This window comes from Neolamprologus brichardi, chromosome 20 (genome assembly GCF_056152115.1).
Source record: "Neolamprologus brichardi isolate AB-2024 chromosome 20, ASM5615211v1, whole genome shotgun sequence".
NCBI classification, from domain to species: domain Eukaryota; kingdom Metazoa; phylum Chordata; class Actinopteri; order Cichliformes; family Cichlidae; genus Neolamprologus; species Neolamprologus brichardi.
Window position 1 is genome coordinate 12158653 of NC_142123.1, and position 23990 is coordinate 12182642.

Below are 23990 nucleotides of genomic sequence, written 5' to 3' on the forward strand. Positions count from 1 at the left end.
AGGTACATTTGATTAGCAGCAGCTGATTGCTTCTTACCCTCTTAATTCCTGTGGTTATTCCTATAGTTTTTCACATGACTGTATGATCATGCTGTGCCCAACTCTGTACTAAATAAATGTCAGGCCAAATGATTTCTCCCCTCTTTATTTCCTGCTACTTACCTTCATGCCTTCTGCTGCTTCTCTTTCTTTATTCTTGTCTTACCTTCTTTCTTGCCTTTTCTCGATTTCTTCCCTTCCATGCTTCCTTCCAAAGCTGGTACAGCTTGCTGGGTAAATATTTGTGGGGGATACAGGGTGCTGGAAGGCCTAAGCTGGGAGGATCAGCAGAGGAGAGGCTGCAGTTGTTGTGGATTAGCTGCTTGTTTTGTTATAATACCACTGTCTGCTTGCCTGGGTTTTGGTACTCACCAGGCAAGCTGCGAAATCAGAAATCACGATTTCTTGAAAAATGTATGAGTAATGCAGCTCATCACTGCTAGGCTTTAGTTCCACTTAAAGAGGCTGGAATCACGAAAAAATAGGTCCTATATGTGAAGGTAATGTTATCTAATGGAAGTCAGACTCCTAAGTTTGAACTTGGAAGGAAAATCTGGAAAGTTATAAAGGGTCCTAAATCAGTGATGGACAAATGACAATCAGAAATGTTATTATTCAGTCAGATATGGGCACAGTCTGAAGTGATAACCAATTAAATATGACTTAGGAACAGAGCGGCTATTTTAATGAAATAGCAAAGCTTAAATTCGGGAAAATTATGATATATAGTTGTTTGTTGTGTTTATGCTCACAGTGCAGCAAAAAATCAGATATACTGCTTATAATATAGTTGAGCCTGTTAGCTTAGCTTAGCACAAACACTTGCTTTTATCTTCATGCTAAGCTTTCGAGTCCTTCATATTGCTTAATAGTGTTTCTTTTAAAGTCAAACATATACTTTCTAAATAATACATTATACATCTCTTTCTGCATTTGCCAGATCTTAGTTATCAGAGGGCACAGTTACAGAAAGGTATCTTGAACGGTCCCAGGGATGTATATATCAGCACTTTATAAGCCCAACTTACAATACTACAGTCACAAAGGCACACAAACACACACATTAACGCTGCAAAATCACACCTTTTACTAATGCTGTTTTTTCCTGTGTTGTTTTTGGTGTGCGTGTCTTTAGAATTTGGAAAGGTATCAACAAAGCAAAGAACAGTTCCACCAAGCTGCCTCCAAGACGGAAGAAAATGTCAGGTGAGACGCACAAACACTCGCACACCCGCACATCTTATACCGTAACCCTAACCTCGACCTGATTTTAACCCTCGCGCTAAGGCCGAGGCTCATTCTCTGCTCTCTGGTGTCGGAAAATGAAGACCTGTTAAAATGTCATAACTCACAAAGATAACCACGCAAATACACACAGACACACGTTTATCTGGAGTCCAAAAATGAGGAGATATGATTCCTGGAGCCTCACACACACACCCATCCCCACACTCATACACACAGTGACTCACACTTATCCATGCACACAGTTGAGTAATTAATGGCAGTAGATTGTAATATTTTTTTCTTATTGTTTAACCAGTTACATTCTTACCCTAGAGCAAACTGAAAATGTGATAAATGTTTGAATTGGCTGCTTTGATTAAGCTGCATCTAACAATACCTTATTTCCTCATCTTCACTTCTCATAGTGGACTTTTAATGAACCGCAGCTGGGGAAAGGTAGTTAATTGTTGCTGCTGAAATCAGTTTTTCTTTTTTCACTTTTTTTAAGGGGCGGGGGGGGGTCGTCTCAGGTGCCATTTGCATTAGAAGCCAGAAGTGAGTTTGCTGTTAAAGGCCGAATGCTCTCAGTACAGCTAACTGGTAGTTCAAAGTTCAGATTCACTGAACAGCAATTTTTATTAACAAAGCAGGAAAAAACAAAGAAATTCAGGGAGCAACTGTGACAAACACAGGACCAGAAAGAAACTGGGCGCAGTCGGTCTGATGGCCACAGAACATGGGAACTGAATGAGGACGTCGAGCACCGTGAAGCAGGACAGCCATTGGCCAACTCACTGACAGAAGATGCTTTAGCAAAACTCAAAAACTGAACAACTTGGGTGTACAAACATATTCTGCAGTGCTCAGTTCAGACGCAGGCTATTAGTCCACTTGGGAACTGTATTAGGAAACTACCTGGCGTGTTCAGCCATCTAAAACCAGCATTATTACCTATATAATAATTTAAAAATTTAAAAAAGGACAATTGTTTGTTATACATGCCTGTCAGAATCAGTTCACAAATCTCTCTTTAAAAAACAAAAAACAAATCCAAACATCCTTTCCCTTAGATGGTTGAAATAAAAGAATTGGCTGTATCCTGCCTGTGTAATCTTTTATTCCTGCTCCTTGCATTATTTAACAAGCTTGCTTGGAGGTGTTTTGTCTAAATCTTCTTGAACTTATTGTTCACCGTGTTATTTTAGATTATGGGGGGTTATCTGCTGTTAGTTCCAAAATCTTTTAACCTTGGCTTTACATATGTGTTGAGTGGAGGTGAGTAAGCACAACAGGAAGGCTTTGCACAAGCTCGATTTGTATTTTGGAAGCTATCAACTTGAACTAGCTATCAACTGCAGGAGCTCATGTCACACTGACGGTGGGTTATTTTTTTCTGTCAGAACAGGTGCTTTATCTACCTAATGTGTGTGTGTGTGGTTGTACCCAAAAAGGGACAAATACTGTATTCAGACCACATAAATTAACTGTAACAATGAGGAAAATGTATTTATTCACTTTATATTGACTAAACAGTATTGTTTAAAAGCACCCAAAGAAACTAACAGTCAACAGTTGTGTAATGTTTATGAAAATCTTACCCTAACACAAAATTGAAAATTTGTACTAGTGCACTGCTTTATACCCATCGATAGTCTGATTTAACTGACATAAGAAGACTGTGCAGAAATCCTCCAACAGTGGAATTGAGAGAAACGTCTTTTATATTTTATATTAAACTTCAGGCAGACCTTAGTTTTCAAAACTATCCAAGGGAAGTTTCTGAGTGCTGAGCAGTAGAACAAAGCTACTGTAAAATAAGATGTGGGTGACTCGTAAACCACCCAAGCTCCACTGTCCGTGTTATTCTGTGCTTTGTATAAGCACGTGTTTATGCCTGCTGGTATGTGTGGGATGTGTTTAATCCACAGTTTAATCCTTGGCTTTGGCTGGCAGCACTCTGGGGCTTGAGGAAGCCAAAGAGCACAGGGCCAATGTGTCACCATGGTGTGTGTGTGTGTGAGAAAGGAAAAAGAAGATGAAGAGAGTAGGAAATTCTGCAACCTGTAGCACTCTAAAATGTCAAACTCAATGGAGCATAATAGAGCAGCCTCAGTAACTTTCCTATCATTCCTTGCCTTTCATTGCTTTGCCTTCTTTGTCCAACTCTTCAGGCCTTCCAATTACAAATTACTTTTTCCCCCTTTATTTTCTAGAAGTTCACTGCATTCCAGATTTCTTAACCAGATTCAGACGTTTTTTTATGTAATGAGAAAGATTTTCCAAGCATAGTTCACATTTTGATTATAGCATACCATTTCATCTACTACTACTTATCACAGATACCTACAGTTCAAGTAGCCAGCTATTGTTAAGTACTGTAAATCAGAAAAACATACAACACTTGCAAGTCTGTACGTATGTATTTTAACCAGGTTATTTCCACTTTTCATTCCACTATTGTTTCATGACAGTCCAGACAAATTGGATTTCCCGCAGAAATCAGGGGTTGACACGGAGATACATGGTGTGTATAAAGAGACGGATCCAGACAACAGAGACTGATGGAGAAAAAAAAGCCTACTTCTGTGAGTGCACTGGTGTTTCACAGAGACGTGGCTACAGGAATTACCCCAGATTGCATTGTTATCATTGACATCTGTCAGACAGTTCAGTGTACATGGTACACCAGGGAGGGGCAAAGAAAGAGGCAGAAGGTCTGCAGCCTTTATTAATAACACATTGCGGTACCTTCCTGTGAAGGACTGTTTGTTTAGCCCAGATGTTTAAGTGTATCTGCCCGCGCCTAACACACAAAGAGAACTATCATGTACTGTCTTGGATGCTGTTGTCTGTCCTTCCACTAACCAGGCAACCACATATGTCATGTTGATACAAATTACTATATATGTGGTTCGTACATTTGATAAAAGACCTCTATTATGCTTTTACTGTTATAAGTTTTGTCCAAATACAGTTTCAGTAGTTGGTGAAATGGGCTGTGATGTTGATATCTGTAGTAGGACGTAGGCTTGTGTGGTAGTTTATCAGTCAAATTGTCACAAAATAAGCAAATGTTATAAAAATAAGCTGTTAATTATTGCTAACCCCGTCCCGAGGCCCCCAGCCTCCCACTTTCCCCCTTTTCAGGTTCCTACATGTTGGTTAACAGTGTTGCACAATTTTGCAGTTTGCTTTGAAGAGCCATCAGTTTCACAAGCCTAAAACTGAAGTGCTGGCAGGTTATTTACTCTCCTAGAGTGGGATTACAGACAGTGAGAGATAAACTAAGGTAGGGTCTTGTTAGAAGAGTCAGTCAATGGCTCTCAATCTAAAACAGATTTCTGCAGTAGTTCAGAGCAGCTCAGTTTTATGAGTAGTGCACCACATGTGGCCTCTCTGTTTTCCAGCTGCCACAAAAAAATATATAAATGTTTAAATAAATGATGTCTCATATCGATGTCCTGTGGCTGTGCGTGTCTTTAGTTTCATAAACAACGTTGTTGTTCTGAAACAAAGAGATTGATGTAGTTTCTGATATCCACTTAGCAAATATAAAACTCTTCTTCTAAATTGACAGGTTTTTCACACGTTGGCAGTAGAATTGGAGTGAAAGAGACATTGTGATGACAACGGACTCCTCTTCAGAGTATTCGAATGGGAGTAAAATGGAGACAGGCAAGATATACTGTATACCCACATCAGATCACTCGGGTCAATAATCCAAGGTGTTTTAACAAGGCCAGCTGTCTGTTACAGTGGTAGTCCAACTAGTCTTAATAGCCACCCTTTGTCAGATTCTTCCAACATGTGTCAGAACGTACCAGTCAACAGAGATCACTCAGTCATAAAGCTGACGAGTTGAGTCCAGATAGATAAGCAGCCTAGTTCGCAATTGTTGCTGTGCTGTGAGAGAAAAGCCAATCAAATACAAGTCTGGATTGCAAACAGATCTATTCAAATTCAGGTTGCTATAAAAATGCTGTCAAATAAAGTTATGAAGATTAGGTGTAAGATTGGGTGTACAAATCAGCCCCGCATCAGCTACAGATGGATCCGCACCATACATATAAGCTTGCTGCATTTTGTATATTCTTGTTTTCTCTATCATAGATACCTTAAACAACCTTTAGGCAGCTGCCTGCTGCAGACTGTATTTATTTGTGATCAGCAAATTATTGGTTCGTTTCGACATTAGTTAGGGTGCAGCTGCAATGGAAAATCATATCACCTGTTACTTTCAGTATTTCCCGATAGCAGAATCTTTTTTGCTGCAGTCGGAATTTTAACAGATTTGTCCTTCACACAGATCCACAGTTTTCTACCGCCTGTGATCGAAAAACTAAATTCACTACTATGTCCCACAACAAGCAGGCAATGACTGTACACCCAGCTATAATCTTTGTTTCTTTGGATATTTGTGCAGTTCACTCTGGTATAGCAGACTGGATTCACATTCGTGTATGAATGGATTTGAGAAGTTGCCATTTCCAGTGAAGAATGAGAAATGATGTTGTTCAGTAGATTGTTTATTTATTTTTTGCCCAGTTTCCTTTGGAGTATAATGTTTAACAAAACAACAAAATAGTATTAAAATGAGACGTTTATTAGTTTAAGTACAACTTAAAATTGGTGATTAAAAAAATAGGATGACAGTTTACAAAACAAGAACAGGCATAAATGAATTATTACACAATATATGGTTTTTATTTTAAAACTAGAAGATAGCTGGGCCGGAGTAGGAGCATTCATCTTTATTTCTATTATGCACGTTTTCCAGATGGACACACACGGATTCTTTACAGTATACATTTTTATGGAAATCTTTTGCATTACAGTCATCAGAGCCACTGTGGAAAGCTAAGTGAAATGATGTGTGCAGCATTGTTAAAGGACTGACAAAAGTGAGAGGGAGTCCTTTAACTTCAGTGTTTGCGAGAGACAAAGTGAAGTCTGAGCACTACTATATAGTGGACCCTCTCTTCTGGGTTACGGTTGTGAGGGAATAGGCGAGATGGGAGAGGATGAGTGAAGGAGTGTAGAGAAACAAGATAGGGGGGAAGGGCATATGTGCCCTGAGTCAATTGAAAAGCTGTCAGGGAGCAGGTGCCTACAAGCTACAAGCTAGAGATAAGAGGCAACCCTTTCTCTGTTGCTGTTTTCCTCTTCACCTGTCCTGCCCTATCTCTTTTTCTTATTATCGTCTTTTTTTCCACCACCACGTCAGTATTAATCAAGCCACTAACATTAGAGTAGTCGGAGTGATTCAGAACCTCCAGTGTGCCAAAATGTCATTACCTGATAACTTGTTTACCTTCTGTTGTTGCTGTCATAGGAGAACTTCTCTGATGTTAGCACGTTTCACTTATTGGGAGACAGAGTTTTGATTCTGGTTTAAAGCTAATTAGACTTTAGTTTTTAAAGATTAGACTGCTGTAGAGCTCTTGGTCAACACATTGCCTCCTTTGTTTACAGGAGCACATATTAGATCAGCCGTTAATTTATGGACTTGTTTTGCTTTTTCACCGTTTGTTGTTGGACCCAGGAGTTTGAGGTTTTGAGTTCATCATGCTTTTTGATTTATGTTTCAGTTTTTCTTTCTTTTAGAATTTTGGTCAGTATTTATTTTACTATTAATAGAGTTTTGTTTTTTACTTGGGTTTACACATCTTGGTTATCTTAAGTTTGTATATATTCTCTATGGTTTATTTTTTAGTCTTGTTAATAGTCTTACATTAAGTCAGTGATGACTTCAGGTTTATAGTTATTTCCCCTTTTGTGTTTCCATTCTGTTCCTTCCATCAGTCTCATCCCTCTCTTCTCTTTTGTCTTCTCCTGCGTCAAGCTTGTTTAGATCTTTTATGTTGGTAACTGTTGTTCCCTTTGCATGTGTTGATTTTCACCCTCCCTCCCACCGTCTCGTTATGTTAATTATCTTAAGCTTTGTTCCCCACCTGTCTCCTCTTCCCTCATTACCTCTTGTATATTTTGCCAGTCTTCCTTTGTCCTGTGTTGCGTTGTTGTTTGCATGTGTTCCCCTTCCTCTGCTTTGCCTTTTTTTCCTCAGGTATGTTCTGGAAGTTTGGATTCCTTGGCTTGGTGCCCTGTTAGCTTTTAAAAATTGGGCTTTGTGAGTTTCCTGGACCAAGAAACATTAAAGGTTTTTTTTAAGTTTATTTACATCTTGAGAGTGCTGCGTTTGGCTCCATACGTTTTTGTCTTGTACACAACATTTCATCACACCATCACCATCTTGGTATTTTGATTGGTTTACGGAGCCTGACAGGGAAAAGACATAGTTTTGATGTTTTTTTGTGACATCACATTGCATACCACTGCCACAATGAGAAGTAAAGTAAAGTTTGATTTTTTTTTTCTAATAAGAAAAAAAAACAAATTATAGCAACATTATAGCATTGTTTGGATTTTCTTTTGTTTACATAAATTCTAATTTTTTTTAGCACTATATACAAAAATAGCTGACAAAACCTCCAGGTCAGTGCCTGTGATGCTGTCAAAGCAGCCTTAATTCCAATTAATTAAAAAAATGCATTTATTGTAATTTAATTCTGAAATATAGCTCATGTTAAGAGCATGATTGTAGTTGGAGGCTATTATTGGAATAACAAAGCAATGTGTCTGCTCACACACGAGGTATTCCAGACTTCCTACACTACGTCATAGCATTTGATTCTCTCCGCTTTTGTTTTTTTCTCTCTCCTCGGGTGCTTATTTGTATGAGATGTTAACACAATTTTCTAATTACTTGCCTGAAACACATTAGAGATACCAGACCTTTGTAGTTGACAGGATAGAAATAAAATGGTGTATAGGACAAACAGTGCCTCATATGTATAGCCAAAGCCATTAAGGAAAAACACAAAAACATCACTCTTAACTCTGAGAGAAGCGCGGTTTCGAGGTGATAAAAGCATCTTCCTTATCAGTCTCGTAGCTTTCCCGGAGGCTTTTGTAGTCACTGGTGTGTTTTCGTGTCTCTTCCGTTTTCCAATTTCTCACCCTTTCATTTCTCTCCCTCTCTTTGTCTTGGTAAGCTGCGTGGTCCAGAAGTCTGAGGCCTCTGTGTTCTGCCCGCCTCCGCCTTCGCTGCCGGAGATTAAAAATAATGGGCAGCACCATTAATTAAGCGACTAATCTTACTGTTTATGTTTTGTCATATTTACTGCTCACAGATGCGTGGAGTACCCCACCACACCACCTCCTCCAAAAAAATGTAAAAATTGCTATTTCCACTCACATTTAGAGTGCTTCTGCAGCACGCACACACAAAAATGAACAACAACAACCCCATACATGGCTCAGCGGGCTGTCAGAGATGCCACTTTACCTCATTCCAGCTAAAAAAAAAAAAAAAAGAAGAAGAAGAAAGAAGTCCCACCACTCCCCACCCCACTCACTCTCCTCCTCTTATTTATTTTCGTAAGCGGCTCAGTTAATATTGTTGATTTAAGACCTCACCTTCAATTTGGTGTAGCATGTGGACAGAGCTTTAGCTTTTGCTGCAGCTGAACCAATTTTCTGCTTCAAGCGCCTTTAATAAACCACGTACCGCTATCAGGAGGCTTTGGCTTCCCTGATGAAGGCCATTTATTTCAAATTAAAGGAGAGTTCCTTATCTTTGGCGGCCTCAAACGGAGGGGGAGATAAAGATGGCACGCTTTGGTGTTGTACTCTGTGTTGTTAATGGTGGGACCAAAAAGGAAAAAAAAGAGGAGGAGGGCGGGCGAGGGAGAGAAAAAAGTAAGAAAGAAGACAGAGTTGGAGGGAAGGCGAAAAGTGGAAGAAGAGCGATTAATCAGGAGATATAAACCATTGGAGGTTGTTTGGGGGGAACCGAGTAATCTGATAGGCTGTCATCTTCTTCAAATGGGCTTCTAAAAGAAAGCCAATTGATGCTTCATTCCATCCATCACTCTCTCACTTTCTCTGTTTTTTCCTCTTCATCTCTGTTCGTTTTCCTCTTTAACCTCGATCACCTGCGCTCAGATAAACTCCGTTGCCGCATCCATGATATTTTTCCTGATGATAAAGTGTTTGCGTGGATATGGATATGCTGTAATTGAAACGATGGGGTCAGCTTCTCTTCATGAGTCAAAGTCTAAAAGAGTCTTTAATTTGGCTTTCAATTAAATCCGGTGTTAAACGCTCCTCATGGAGAAAGCGAGCAGGGACACAGTGCGGAGATCGACGTGTTGGCATGTAGCAAAGCGCGTGCGTGCACGGAGCCCTTTGATGTTTACAGTGTACGTGTGCGCACGCGCCTGTCTATACCTGCGTGGGTGTACATAACTCGCTTGTCTCTGCTTCAATCAGTCAGAATCCATTACTGCGAAGCGCCCAGGCAGCAAGCCTGTCGTAGTTAACAATCACACAGATAGACAGGTAAAGACAAATTATAATACAGCCCACATATCAAATTAAACACGGCTAATTCAATCTCTCAAAGCACACTTTTCTGCTGTATTTGATCAGAATGATCCTGCCCACTCAATTAAGTACGATTTAGCGCTAATTGTACGATTCGCAGCGAAGCACGTACCATACAACCCATAGGTTGTTCAAACAGGTTGGCACGTCTAGGTGTGAATTGTTTCTTATCTTCACTGCCAATTTTTCTACTTTTTCTTAAAAGAGTTTCTTTTGTTCTGATCTGAGACAAAATAAAATTAAAAAGACATCTTTAACCCACAGCTTTAACCCAGAACTTGAACACAGCTGTAAAACAAGTGTTCAAAATTAAACACTACAGTTTGTTGTTTGGTATTGTTACAGGTATAGACAGGGGACACAATTGAAATTGGTACAGATGTTCATCCTAGCCCTAAGGTGAAAAACTGTGGAGAGTCAGGAGAAGTACTTTCAAGAAAACTTAAGAACTTCTAAAGCAACAAGAAAGCCGTGGAAAGTGTAGTTGTGCCGGAGCACTGAAAGCACCATCAACTGCTTTTCCCCCCCTCTAAGTGAGGAAATGGCATATTTGTGATTTGCATAGTACAGTTATTTCTCATCCTCCATCCTTTAAGTGTCTGTCATGCAAAAGGTCCAGTATAACAAAACAGCTGCTGCAAAGCCGCCAAATTGAAGTTCTGCTGTTTGATTCACATCAGTTTATGAAGTGGGTAACATGTAAACGTCCCAATTTAAAGAGTGAGTTTATTTTTTAAACCTCCTATAACACAACTGAGATTAAAGTTGGACACACTGCTAACTTGATCAGCGTTACGAGATGGGATCAAAAAGTTCAGGAGGAGTCCCTAAAAGATGATAAAGCTTCCCTAATTGTTGTGTGTGTAAGGTCGGGGGGCGGGTTCATTCCACTGCAGGGCAACCTGCCACTGCATGTGGCGAATAAAATTTCAACTTGAACTTGATTTAATCACCCTTCACGAAAAAAAAATAATAATTTTAGCGTGTCCAGCCAGCTTTCAGTGCAGCTAATGTTGTTAAGACTGCTCAGTCCTGTTCTCTCCTCCACATCCAGAGGAAATAAGAAGAGAACATGAAAGCTTCTAATTGCTTGGGGGATCCTTCTGCGGATGGAAGTTTGCGATAGACCAGAATCCTCGCTGCTGCACTGGTGCATTTCCCCACTTTTTGCCAAATATGTCAGTGATGTGATCATTTTTGTTACCGCTACCAAGAAGGTTATGTTTTTGGTAGTGTTTGCATATGTGCGTGTTGTCATTCTGCCTGTAAACACACTAGCTTTGTGAGGGTGTAGAGTGGGCTCATGTTAACAATTCATTAAAATTTGGCTCACCTTCACTAACGGCTTCAATGTCATCTTAATAATTTATCGGCCTAAATTTGACGAAAAGACGTATAACTTTATTGTCAACATACAGAAAGTATAATATCAATATTTAAAATAACATGTCACACGTGACCTCTGACCTCGCTTTTACATTTAAGGATACCTTTCTTTAAAGTTGTCCCCAAAATATATGATATCTTTAAAGAAAGTATTAACTTATTAGCTTCATGTCCAGTTATTTACAATTCAGTGCCTATTATCCATGACCTACTCCTACATAATGTTTATATACAAAGTACAACACCGTTGCCTTTAAAGTAAATACTCGGAGGGCTTGTTTCTGCTGCTACATCAGGAAGTGAGCACATCTCTAATGAGACTGATCACAAAGCCTGAGTGATCTAACCTGCAGTGTTTCATTACTGTCACTTAGTTTTCCTGCGTGTTCTCTGCTGCTTCAGAAACTGGTAGCAGTCTTAAATATCCTCTTCCCCTCTACTAACAGTTATTCATCATCGATGATCTCTTTAAGGATGCCAGGATGATTTGTAGATGACCTTTATCTTTACAGGGATTTGTCTAATGGAAAAGTTCAGACAAAGTTCTTCGGACAGCTTGCTGTTGTTTAAAAGAATAATTTCAGCATTTGGAAATGCACTTTGCTAATAAAGGCTTTTTAAATAAGGTCCCCAAGAGTACTTGGAGGCCCTTTTTTATTTGTCTGGTACAAATGTTTCCTTTGACTCGTGATAATAATTTTGTGATCAAAGCACAAAATCACTGCGACCTCCCGAAACACAGTTTTGGCCATAACTAAGAAATTCTCATTAAGTAATTATGGCAAAATTTCACACAGCATATGTTTTGATGCCAGACTATGATGTGCATACCACATTTTGAATGTAATGTTCTCCAAAAAGGCTCTTTGTGTCAGTATTTAAAACTGTAATCAAAGAACCACATTTCTGAAATGTTTCAATGAATGAATTCCATGAACAAAGTGAGCTGATGAAGTTGTTTTGTTTAGTCACTCTAGTTGACTCTGTCTTGTCTGTCTGTGCAAGCTTCTGCTTTTTGCCTTCCTTTGTTTACAGGCTTGTGTCTGTCTGTGAGTGTGCTGCTGGAGAGTTGGTGAATAACAGGTTTTTGGAGCTTTTCTGCTGAAAATAGCCGTGCTGCCACCAAAACAGCAATAGACAGCTCTCTTGGATACTTGTAAACTTTCATAGATTGTAAATGCATTTTAGATGCTTTTTCTTGCAGCTTTTCTTCCCTCTAAGTCAGTCATGAATGTGAGACTGACAGCTAGAGTATTGATTTTTGTTCGTTGTTGATCGTTGTTTTTTGCTTCAATTGTGACCCAGCATTTTTCTCTTTTTCTGAGCAGCTGACCTACCTGAATTCATGTTACACTGATACTATGTCATCAACTAATCAAAGCTAAACTGATGAATGAAACGTTGATTTACAGATTATGTAAGAATCTGAATGAATAGTGTGATGCCATGAGCTGATTTAGAGAGTTTACTTTTTTTTTTAATTTGAAAGCCCAATTTACACTAGCAGTAAGAAACAGAGGTACAAAAATGACAGTTTTTTTCACTCCGTCTCTCTTGTTTCTTGTCTTTTGCAGGCCTCGCAACACAGAGGCAGTGTGTGCTGGCCTGCAGGCTCAGATTTTATCCTGTTACAGGGACAACAAAGACCAGACCTTAAAGTGTTCTGACCTGGCCAAAGAATACATGCAGTGTATCAATGCTGCAAAAAAGGTAAGAGCTTTTTCAATCTGCAAAGATATAATAAAAAAGTGTCAGGGATGGTGCAAAGTGTTAATGTGTCATAAATGTAACGCTGAAAACAGAAAGATTTGACATTTATTTTTACATGTTATGAGGACTCCACCTATAGCCTTCACCTATTGTTTTCGCACTTTGGTTCCCCTACAGATGCAAAATAATCTAAAGTAAAAGTGCTTTTATTTTGAAAATGCATTTAGATTGTTTATAAGGATTTATTCATTTTTATGAAGTAGTAGGAGAGTAGAAGAGATTACAATAACTAATAGTCATTCACCTTAAAAAAAATGTGTAATCCCGCCCCCTCACTGCTAAGTTCTTCTTTAACAGTCGCTTCAAGGTTTTTCAAAGATTTTGTATTTTTTTTTTATTTATTTATTTTTTTTTAAGTTGAGCTATACGAGCTACTTTTCAATAGTTGATTTATTACCTGCAGTAGATGGGATCGGCACGACCTGGTTTGGAGAAGCAGCCTGGGGTAATGCATGGAAGCTGAGCAGTGCATACATTAGGACTGGGACAGCACTGAAAGCCACCTTGATTTAAGCATATGTGATATTTAAAATATTTCCATTCTTTTGCTGTTAGACAGCCTTTCATGACAGGAAGCTGAAGCCAGTTTCCAAAACAGCAATTTGAACTTGCAGGAGTATCGCTGAGTGACTTAGGTAGTTTAACACGTTTAATCAAAAACACCAAAGTCACACAATACCACAAACAAACGAACAGATCGAGCATGTCCCGTTTTCTGCCAGGGGAAAATTACTGTTTTTGTCAACAGAGTCTGGTGGCTTTAATGAGACTTCAGGCTTCAGTTCCCAGTATAAAAGGACTGTCTGTATAGCCTTCAAATAATCCAACCTAACACTTTAATGCACTTCTGTCATCAAAGGAAGTGCAGGGGAATACTTGATGACGATGTCCCTGCAACAATAGAAGGACCCTTAGAGTTTGCCTGGGTTATGTGGCTGATTTTATCGTTAACTTTGATTTTTCTGCGCAGAGGCCAGAACTCTGACAAAATTGCACCGCTAATAAAGATGCTCTGATGTGTTATGTCAAAAAACAATGTATAAAAGAGTGACACAAACACAGCCCCTTAACTATACGTTGCCTTAATAGCAATTTTTTTGTCAGGCAGTGGCGCTTAGTGCTAAATTTCAAGCATTGTCACTGAGGCGTGTGTTTGTTTTTGTTTGTTTGGGGTTTTTTTAGCCATATTTCCATGTAACATAATTGCTCATACAAAGGTTAGAAACAGCAGAGTGCCTTCTTCACGTCTGATTAGCTGCCTTGCCATTAACTAAATTAACAGCAGAAACCCCACTGATGCTACTTCTCTCTGACACTCTCAGACCTTCACCTGAAAGTGCGGTGAACACTTACAAGGGGGCTTTGTAGACAAAATGATCTGTGCAGTGTTTTGAGATGCGGTTTGGGGACAGTTGAGAGGTATAGTAACTTGTTAAAAAGGGATATACATTAACAGGTCACTTTATTAGGTGCGATTTACTAGTACCGGAAGATGGATACACTCTGGTCATAAATTCATGGACATGGTCAACGATAATACTCAGGTAGGCTTAGGTGATTAAAAGATACTCAGTCTATTAGTCAGTTAGTTAATTACTCAGTCAAGGGGCTTGATTTTGCCTAGAATATATTGCCCACACTATTATCCCCAGCAAGAGCTTGAGTGTTTGACACAAGAGAGGATGTCTGTGAAGGTTCTTAGTCATCCAGGTCATCGTAGTCAAAGGAGCTTGCAAAGAAAAGCGTCTGGACTTCTTTAAGTTGCTTGAAGACGTTTCGCCTCTCATCCGAGAAGCTTCTTCAGTTCTAAGGTCAAATGATGGGGAGTCCCAGATTTAAACCTAGTGGGAGTATCCCCCACAGAGGGACAAAAGGACCTTAGAACTGAAGAAGCTTCTCGGATGAGAGGTGAAACGTCTTCAAGCAACTTAAAGAAGTCCAGACGCTTTTCTTTGCAAGCTCCTTTGACCACAAGAGAGGATGGAGCCATGCTTTATTGTCGTTCTGACCCTGCCATCCAAATGCTGTAACAGAAGTAGGAGACTCATCAGACCAAGCAGCATTTTTCTATTGCCCAATTTATGAGTTGATGTTGACTTCCTATGAGCTTGAAGCAGTCTGGCCATTGTCCTCTGACCTCTGACATTAACGAGTCATATTGATGGATATTTTCTATTTTTCGGTCCATTCTCTGTAAACCCGAGAGGTGGTTGAACATCCCAGCAGATCAGCAGTTTCTGAAATACTTAGACCAGCTTGTCTGGCACCAACAATCATGCCACATTCAAAGTTACTTAAATCACCTTTCTTCCCTTTTCTGACACTTGGTTTGAACTTCACCAGGTTATCTTGACACGCCTAAAGCATGCAGTGAGTTGCTACCATGCAATTGGCTGAGCAGATATCTGTGTAAACAAGCAGTTGAACTGGTGTACTTAATAAACTGACCTTTTAGTGTATTTGGGGATCTTTTAAATCTGATATTTTTATTGAAAGTATGCACATTAACATTCTTATATGTTCTTTGGAACTGAAGAAGACTTAATGAAGTAGCTGGTCTGATTTTAAGTCAACAAGAGAGCATCACCCAGTTGATGCAGCAATAACGTCTGCAGAAATTTAGGAGGGTATGAAACCAAACCACCCACTCTGTAGACACTGTCTGACTGTAAATAAGATTATATAGTAGTGAGGATAGTTTTTATAGGCTTTTTTAATGATTATTTTATTTATCATGTTTTTAAGCTCTCTTTTTTCCACCTAGCCCCTCATAACAGTAAAGAGGGCGTCGTTTATGTGATCAGGCATTACAGCCAGATTTGTCCTTCATCTTTAGTGTCAAATCATTTTTAAAGTAACTTTTAAAATTCCTCATGTTTCACTGCCGTTCAGCCTCGCACATAGAAAAGCAGTGATTTGAATTACGTTACCCTGAGCTGTGCAGGTTTTTGAAGATAAATATAAAAAGATGCTGGAGCATCAAAAGGCAGGTTAAAGGTTACTAACAAGGTTAATTGATGATTAAATATCACAGAATACATTTACAATTGGAAAGAAATAAGAGAGGCATATAAAGCTTTTTAAATTTGATCTAACTTCCAGTTAGTTGGAGTTACTTTACCTCCAGTAAGGCAGTTTCATTTCTGCCTGGCTCATTTTCTAAGCTCTTAGTTTTTCTTTGTTTTGGTGCTAATAAATTATTTTTTTACAGGCTGGATTCCTTATACCATTGTTTTTCTTTTACTTCTGTAGGCTCCTGAGATGAATCATCAGTCTGTCTCTGATGATTTGGCTTGGGTTATCTACTATTTACTGAATCTTCACTCTTTTTATCTCTCTCATTCCCTTATATTTTTATCCACAATGGAAAACTCAGATATACATTCACTTAGAAAAATTGAACCTTTATACTTCACTTTTTGGCACCGCCTAATATTGAGTTCAACCTACTGCTGTTTTATTTAACAGCATCGAAAAGTCCTGTGTACATTTCTGCAGCAGCTACAAGCTGACAGAACGCTAGAGAGAAAATGTGAGGAGGAAGCTGCAGGACGGGCTACTCGCAAAGTTTGTGCGGTAGAAGCATTTGAAGGTGCTCATTATGCACTCGAGCAGCATATTACTGTATCTCATGCTGGTCTCTGCTCACATCTCCTCTGTATTGCTCAGGGGCAGTGAGGCTTACCCTGGAACACAGTAATACAACGTGTAATAATCAGCTTGCTGAACATTGATACCTCTGCTGTTGTACTGCTGTATTGTGTGCATGGATACATGCACTCGTGTGCTCGTTCAGCAGTGTCTGAACTTCTGTTTATGTCTTGTATGACAGCATGCAGTCATAAATTCACATTTTTAAATATGCAGCAATGTTTATGTTCTTATATTTGTTGCTTACTAGGATTGTTTTGTGTGTGTGTGTGTGTGTGTGTGTGTGTGTGTGTGTGTGTGTGTGTGTGTGTGTGTGAGAGAGAGAGAGAGTGCGTGAAAGAGAGTGGGAGACTTTCTTCCATATATTAGCTGGTGTGAGATAACAAGGAGTGAAGGGAAGACTCTTTGAAGACAGTCTTTAAAGACTACAGCAGAGCATAATAATACGTATATGCGTGTGTGTTTGTGGCGCGTGAATAGCTTGCTACATTGCAGCTCGCTTCAACCTACTCATCAAGGTCTTTCCTCTTGATTGGCCCCCGAGGCATCTCCCTGACTTTCACCCTGTCAATTTGGAAGTTTATAAAGTTCTTCCTCCGTTTTGTGTCTTTAAAAGCTGTCACAGTTAGTTTGGTTATCGCTGATAACTTTTTCCCAGCGCAGTAGCAGTGGCACAGTAAACTCGCCAAGTGCTAGTGAGAGAACAATTAGCAGAAGCACATGGATAGTTTTCAAAGTTGATTGCTTGTGTTTTCTAAGAAGAGCTTTTAACTTACAGAGTATCAGTCTGTCCTGTTGTTACGACCATTGTGAAACCATTTGACCTGCTAAAGTTTGACAGCCGTTTGTTTCTTGTTCGTGGAGTTTGGTCATAAACTCCATATGAAGGTTTGTAAGTAATTGCAATCTAATATAAAAATGCGGACAGATTACCAACATGTTGCAGTCCCTCTGAGTACGTAACCACCGATGAGTGCAACCCATTTTCAGCATGTTTCTTTTGGACTCGGCTAAACTCGTTGCCATATGGTTGTATTCTAGATAAAAGCGGTATTGCCGAGCGCCTCTGTCATTTAGCAGTTCTAGCGCTGTCCTGCAGCAAGTATGACCTTTTTAGAATTTCTGTTTCAAATCTATGAGGTTCTGGCTGAACTAATAGAGTTAATCACTGTGTTATCACAAACAGACTGCACATAATTTCCAAACTGGTCCCATTCAATCCCAAACTGATAGCCTACCGATGATCTCACTGATGTTTTATCTGCGTCTTCATGCACCAAAGATGCTTTTAGAACAGCAACTCAGTGCGATTGGTCGCACACCTGCTTCCTGTTTTCAAAATCATTTCAATCACAAGTTCGTTGCCCACAGTCACCAAAAAAGGCTGTAGCATAACTGACTTTGTGTCATTCACTTCATTTCTTTGAGCAGCATAATTATCAGCTAGGCCTACTTTGGTTTTCTAGTTGTGTAGTTGTACATTAGCTCTAGCATTGCTAATACTAAAAATCTCTGTCAGCTGCTAATGACACTGTTCAGCTAACACTTTCCGCTTGGCTAACAGCTACTGTGATAGTGTGACAAATGAGGGTTTTTATGACTGCGTAAAAGAGTACAAAATATGCTTATGTAAAGCTTTTGTACAGATATAAACTAAACATTACTCTTCTAATGTATTTTAAAATGACTGCATCTTAAGAAGGCTTGTAGGCAGAGAGCCTGGGGAAAATTCATAAATGTATTTCATCTTGTTTATAAGCAGAGCTGATGAGTAATGTCTTCTGTTTTGTGAATCAAAGTTTTAATCCTTTCAAAATTTTGCAGTGGACTGGACCATGCAAGAGGGATTACACTACAGCTGGTTAGTTATTTAATAATGATAGGAAATAAGGACGTCTCCGGAGGGGAGAGAAACACATGGTGACTTTTCATTCCTGAGCTTTTAAGTGAGTGAAAGAGGGCTTAATTGGGACAAAATTGGTCCTGTTCCTTTTTTGTCTCTCAGCAGAGGTGACTGTGATGTGTTTTGATCAGTGCCACAGCAGGTCAGTAGACAGACATGCATATCGCAGACGTCTTCCTGCTGGGTTATGCTTCCATCTTTATGTGTACCCGTGTGCATGTGTTTGTGTGTTTGATGACAAATGAGAGGAGGATCCCACAGAGACGGTGCAGACAACCTCTAGTCATTATCCTCTGGGAGGCTGTGCCTGATGTGGGCACTACTACATGTAACGCTTACACACTGTCCAGACACTCAGTGGGATTCTCTAGTCATTTATCTGCACTCTCAGATGTGAATACATACACAACACACACACACATGCTGCCTGTGTGGCTGGTGGGATTCTCAAGTCATTTAGCCTCAATCTAAGAGACAGCCTGCTTTTGATCAATGTCAGACGCTCACGCTCACCGTGGAGAGAGGAGTGAAAGGCAAGAAACGAGACAGACATGAGAGAGTGCTACTAAAGAGATTTGTAAAAGTCATTTGGAATATGTGAGCAGAGAAACAGAACAGACTGAAATTGTACCAAAAGATGGAAAATACACATGAAAGAGTCCTTTAATCTGAACCATCTAAATAATGTGCCACTTTAGATCCTTGGTAAGTTTGTGTCATACGAAACATATTTCACAGAAGCATAAGTATTATACTAGATACTGTAGGGCTGTTCAATATAACGATATATATCGGATGACGATATGAAAACATCTATCATTTCATATCACGCTATCGTTTGTTTCGTTTTGTCACAAAATAAACTGTTTACAGCAATATTTTTTCATCATTTTGATGGTCACTATATAATTTCTTAAAGTTCTCTCTTTCTCTTATATTTAATATAACCACACTATGGCTGGACAAGCGACTGCTTTTATGCGTTGTTGTTAGAAACAACGACAATAAAACCATCACATGGCTCCGCCGTCCGCTTGTTTATTTTCAACATAAACTTTTCACAATAAAGATGAAGATTCTGTGCAGATTTTTCAAAATAAACTGAATCATGTGAAATAGTATGCAGAGTGTTTACTGACAAGAAGCTACAAAGAGCCGTCAGGGGCTAAAATAATAAACCTTAGAAACAGGCTTTTCCCCGCAGCACGCCGTGTAATAAATACTTATAAAGGAAATTGCGGCCGTTTCAACTTATGTCACACTCGACTCCAGGTACACGACGCCCAGCTGAAAACAGTGCACACAAGTCGAGTTGCCCAAGCTTCACAGAATTTACAGAAAATGTAAAATATTTGTGATATATATCATTGTCTGTACTAGAGCAGGGCGATAGCACCAAAAATATTTATCACGATATACATTTGAAAATTTGAGATAACGATATAACTGACGATATAATTGACACTAGACAAAATACTTTACAACTCCACAATTTTATTAGTGCAAAAAAAACCATCAATGTATTTTTACTTAAACAAGCAGCTGTTTTTTTTATGTGCATTGGCCGACATATCCTCAGCATAACCATGTATAATATCCACAAAACTTAAAAAGAGGTTATACACACTAGGGCTGCTCAATTAATTGAATTTTAATCTTGATTACGATCTGGGCTTTCAACGATCATTAAAAATGACTGAGCCGATTATTAGCCCCTCCCTCGTGCTTTACTCTCGCGCTGCTCCGTGTGGCAAATCGAGCGCACCTCTCTGCACTTCGAACACGTGTCACAACAATTAAGAGGACCCGAGGGAAGCTCCGAAAGCTAAGCAGAAGTTATTTGGAGAGGAGAGTGACTGCCGTTGGTTGAAAAGAGAGGTAAAAAAAAACTTCAGTGGTGTGGAAACATTATGGTATGGAGTCAGACGTGGATCAAGTAGACATAGTGTGTAAACTTTGCTACGGTGTTGTAGCTGCACCACAGAGCAACACTGCAAAGTTCACTAAACATAGATGTTTACATTTTTCATTTATTTTTTATATTAAAAAAAATTTGCACTGTTATCCGTATTTGCACACTATTTTATATTATTTTTTGACAATCTTTAAAGTCATTATTCAATACATTGTTATTGTTAAATAAATATCGTCAATAATCAAGATCTCAATTTCAGTGAAAATAATCGTGATTATCATTTTTGCCATAATCCAGCAGCCCTAATACACACACAATACAGAGCGCCGTGTACCACATAAAATCGTTTTGAGGTCAGTAAACACAACCAGAATTCATACATAAGGCACACGGGATTATAAGGAGCACTGTCGATTTTCAGACAAATCAAAGGATTGATTTTAAGTGTGCCGTATTTTCCAAAAAACACAGTAATAACGACGGACCCTAGCATGTTCTACCAAAAATAGTGCATTGGTGTATCTGACGGATGAAAGCTAAACCAGTTCCACACGTATGGGCTCAAAATGTGGTCATAAATATTTTGTACTTGTAAATCAGTTTTGTACTTGTAAATCAGGATTTGTATGTGTAAAAAAAAAAAAAAAAATTGTGTGTGTGTAAAAAAGATTTGTGCGTGCGTAAAAAAGATTTGTGTGTGGACTTAGCCAAAAAAAAAAAAACCCCTGCAAGTTACAAGTACAAATTTTGACCCTATTTCTCTTCCTTTCATCTGATTGGTCAATGTCATGTCAATCACAAATGTAACAATCCAATCAGAGAACAGATGGGTTTGGCTGTCGGAGGGGCGCTTTTTTTGAACTGCAGGGTTTTGAACTGCAGAGACCGCCATGCTTTTTCCGCCGTGTGCGTATGAAAACAAAGGCACTGCGCATGTGCGTTTTACACATATTCTATCGCGATATTTCATTTTCTTATCGTTGCCCAACATTATACCGGTATTACCGTGAACGGTATGATATGGCCCAGCCCTAGTCTGGACGATAGATGTCTCGGGATATGAGACTTTGGTCATATCGCACGTATTATACACACGTACTGTGTGTATAAAGTTAACCAATAGTGAAATCAAAATCTTGGGAAAAAAGTCACAAACAAGCTGTTTGTCCATCATTGTCAACTTCAAATGTTCAGATGTTAGATTTAAACAGCTCATGTGGTCTCTGTAGTTACGGAGAATTGAAGCCTCTCCCACATCAAAATTGGTTAAACAAGCAGTTTCTGAATATGCAAATGGAGTGCAATGAATTCATGATTCAGTCCAATATCAGGCAACATCATGTTTGAAGTCGTTTGGCTTGTGGACCAGGAAGTGTGCTCTTAACATGGGAAAATATAGATGCAGATATAATGAAGGATATGGCGCTATGTGTGACCATCCACAGGCGTGGCTCGTTGTATCCCAAACTTAGTTATATTTGAATTTATCTTTCAGTACCTTAGATAGAAACTGCATTAAAGGTGAAGCCAGCCTTTATAGCTTAACAGCTATAACACCAAGATATTTGCGCAAAGCTGCGGTTATGGTAAATGATACACAAATGCACAGTTTTTATTTCATTTCTTCTCCAGTGCTTTAGAGTCGCATCTTAGAATTTTGCCTTTCCGTGTAGCCTGTTAGCGTTCCACGTTGACAATTCCTCTGCCCGTGACAGCCATGGAGAGGTGCAGTAGGGAGTTGGCGGGCTTGGTGATGAGATGTCAGAGTTGTCAGCTATCACGGTGTAGGAGAGTCACCCAAATAACCCAGCGTACTGAGACCGATTAGCCTTGTTTTGAGGAAGGAGCCATAATTAATACCTTAAATTCCCTTCTATGCTATTTTGTTTCTGTATGTTTTCTGTTGTTTGTTTTAGAATTGTTCAATCTAAAACGCCATAGTAGGTCCTTAGACCATTAAGCAATCACTGACAGTCGTAGCAATCAAGACTGTGGGCAGGTAAGAGGCAGGACACCTGTCTGTGTGAAGTGGAGCTTTCCTCGGATCGGCAGCATCAGTCACTTTTCTAATGTGCCCAGTTAATTTTTGCTCTCAGTAAGACGTGTGATATAACACGACCATCTATAAAAAAATGGATGAGATGGTAAATGAACCATTTGTGAATTATAAGATTTTAAATTGACACTGTTCCAGAGAATTGTTTGCAATACTCAGCCTCCCTCATTTATATGAAAAGGGATCTGGGTGGCTTCATTTCAGGGCTGCGTTGTAGTCAGTGAATAGGAGCATCCTGTGGACATACAGAGAAATGGTGTAGCATTTTTGTAGCAAGGAACACTGTTGTGATTCACAACGGCGTGGCCTGTCGAGCCGGAAGCTCTGTGCAGTTTCTGCGGCTTTGTGTGATGGTATGATTCTCGGTGGATAGCCCACCAGAAGATAAGGGGAAAGAGAAAATTGTTTCATCTTCTTTTGATAAGTCTATTCTCAAAGAAAGTCCACACTGACAATGTTGATATGCTGATAATAAATGTGTATCTCTAGCCGATCTGAATGCACAGCGACTTTCGCAAAGCCAGTGAATCACAGCAGTGTAAAACCTCATATTGATTTCTTTTTTCTTTTACCTTCAGTTTTATTGTTGATTGAACAGGAGTCATGCCGGTACAGAGATCACAGCAGCTCAGTCACTCTGCTGGTAGATAACAAAATAGACAAACAAAGTGGAGAAAAATACAAAGAAGAGGCTCAGGACAGCGAATTGGACTGAAGAAGGAGAAAATACACGTTGTGGATACAGAGAGATCTGGAGCCGGCTAGATAAGGAGGCTAGATGTGAAAGGCCAATGAGAAATAAACAGAAAGGCCTTGAGAAGCATCGGACACAGAAAGAGATGGAGTAGAAGGAGAAAGAAATGAAAAGACACATTAAGGTTTGAAGTTAAACCTGAGATTAAATGGTGACATGTAGGGGCTGGAAGTTGGTTTAAGTGGAACAAACAGCTAAAAAAACTAAGAAATGTTCAGGGAGAAAAAAACTGAGATGAATTTGTGTTCAGGACTGAGGCGAGAGACGGGCAAATAAACAGGAAGCAGAGTAGAGAAGAATGAGTAGAGTCGAGGGAAAGTAAAAAACATGATAGCAAACAGTGAGCAATTGAAGAAGTGAAGGGAGAAAATGGGAGAAGGAGAAAATGATGAAGAGGAGGAGGTGGACAGTTAAAGAATAGAGGTAAGGAGGCAGGTGATGGGGAAGGGGGGGGGAGCTGGACAGATGAGGGGAAGGAGAGAAAGGAGGAGGGACGGGGAGGCGACATGAGGCAAGTTGGGGAGATGATGGGGAGAGAAATAGGTGACTGTCAGGAGGTAAAAGCGAGAAGGGGAAGATGAGTGGATACCATGAGGAGATAAGTGTTTATGGAGGAAGGGTTGGAGATGGGCAGGGGATGAAGAGATGTACACAGACACACAGAGAGAAAGGGGCATAGACGTTGGCCCCTCAGCAGTCAAAACTTAATGAAGAAGAATGAGGAGCTTCAGCTTCCTGCTGGACCTGCTGCTGACCACACGCACATTCTCACTTAAGTATGCACTCAACACAAAATTTATGAAGCGAACAAATAGTTGGACTCCTTTCACCTCATAGCTATGGA

At 39.5% G+C, this 23990-nt stretch overlaps 1 protein-coding gene across 2 annotated transcripts in view; it reads left to right on the top strand.

Annotated features, from left to right (window-relative positions):
- chchd6a (coiled-coil-helix-coiled-coil-helix domain containing 6a) overlaps positions 1-23990 on the top strand; it is a 75291-nt gene that overhangs the window by 38656 nt on the left and 12645 nt on the right. Inside the window, exons 6-7 of one of the 2 annotated variants that reach the window (XM_006785275.2) lie at positions 1175-1245; positions 12672-12807. In XM_006785275.2, coding sequence (XP_006785338.2) covers positions 1175-1245; positions 12672-12807 — 207 coding nt within the window. Of the gene's footprint in view, positions 1-1174; positions 1246-3737; positions 3840-12671; positions 12808-23990 lie in introns of those variants that run through there. The other variant, XM_087834083.1, reaches the window with a different exon arrangement.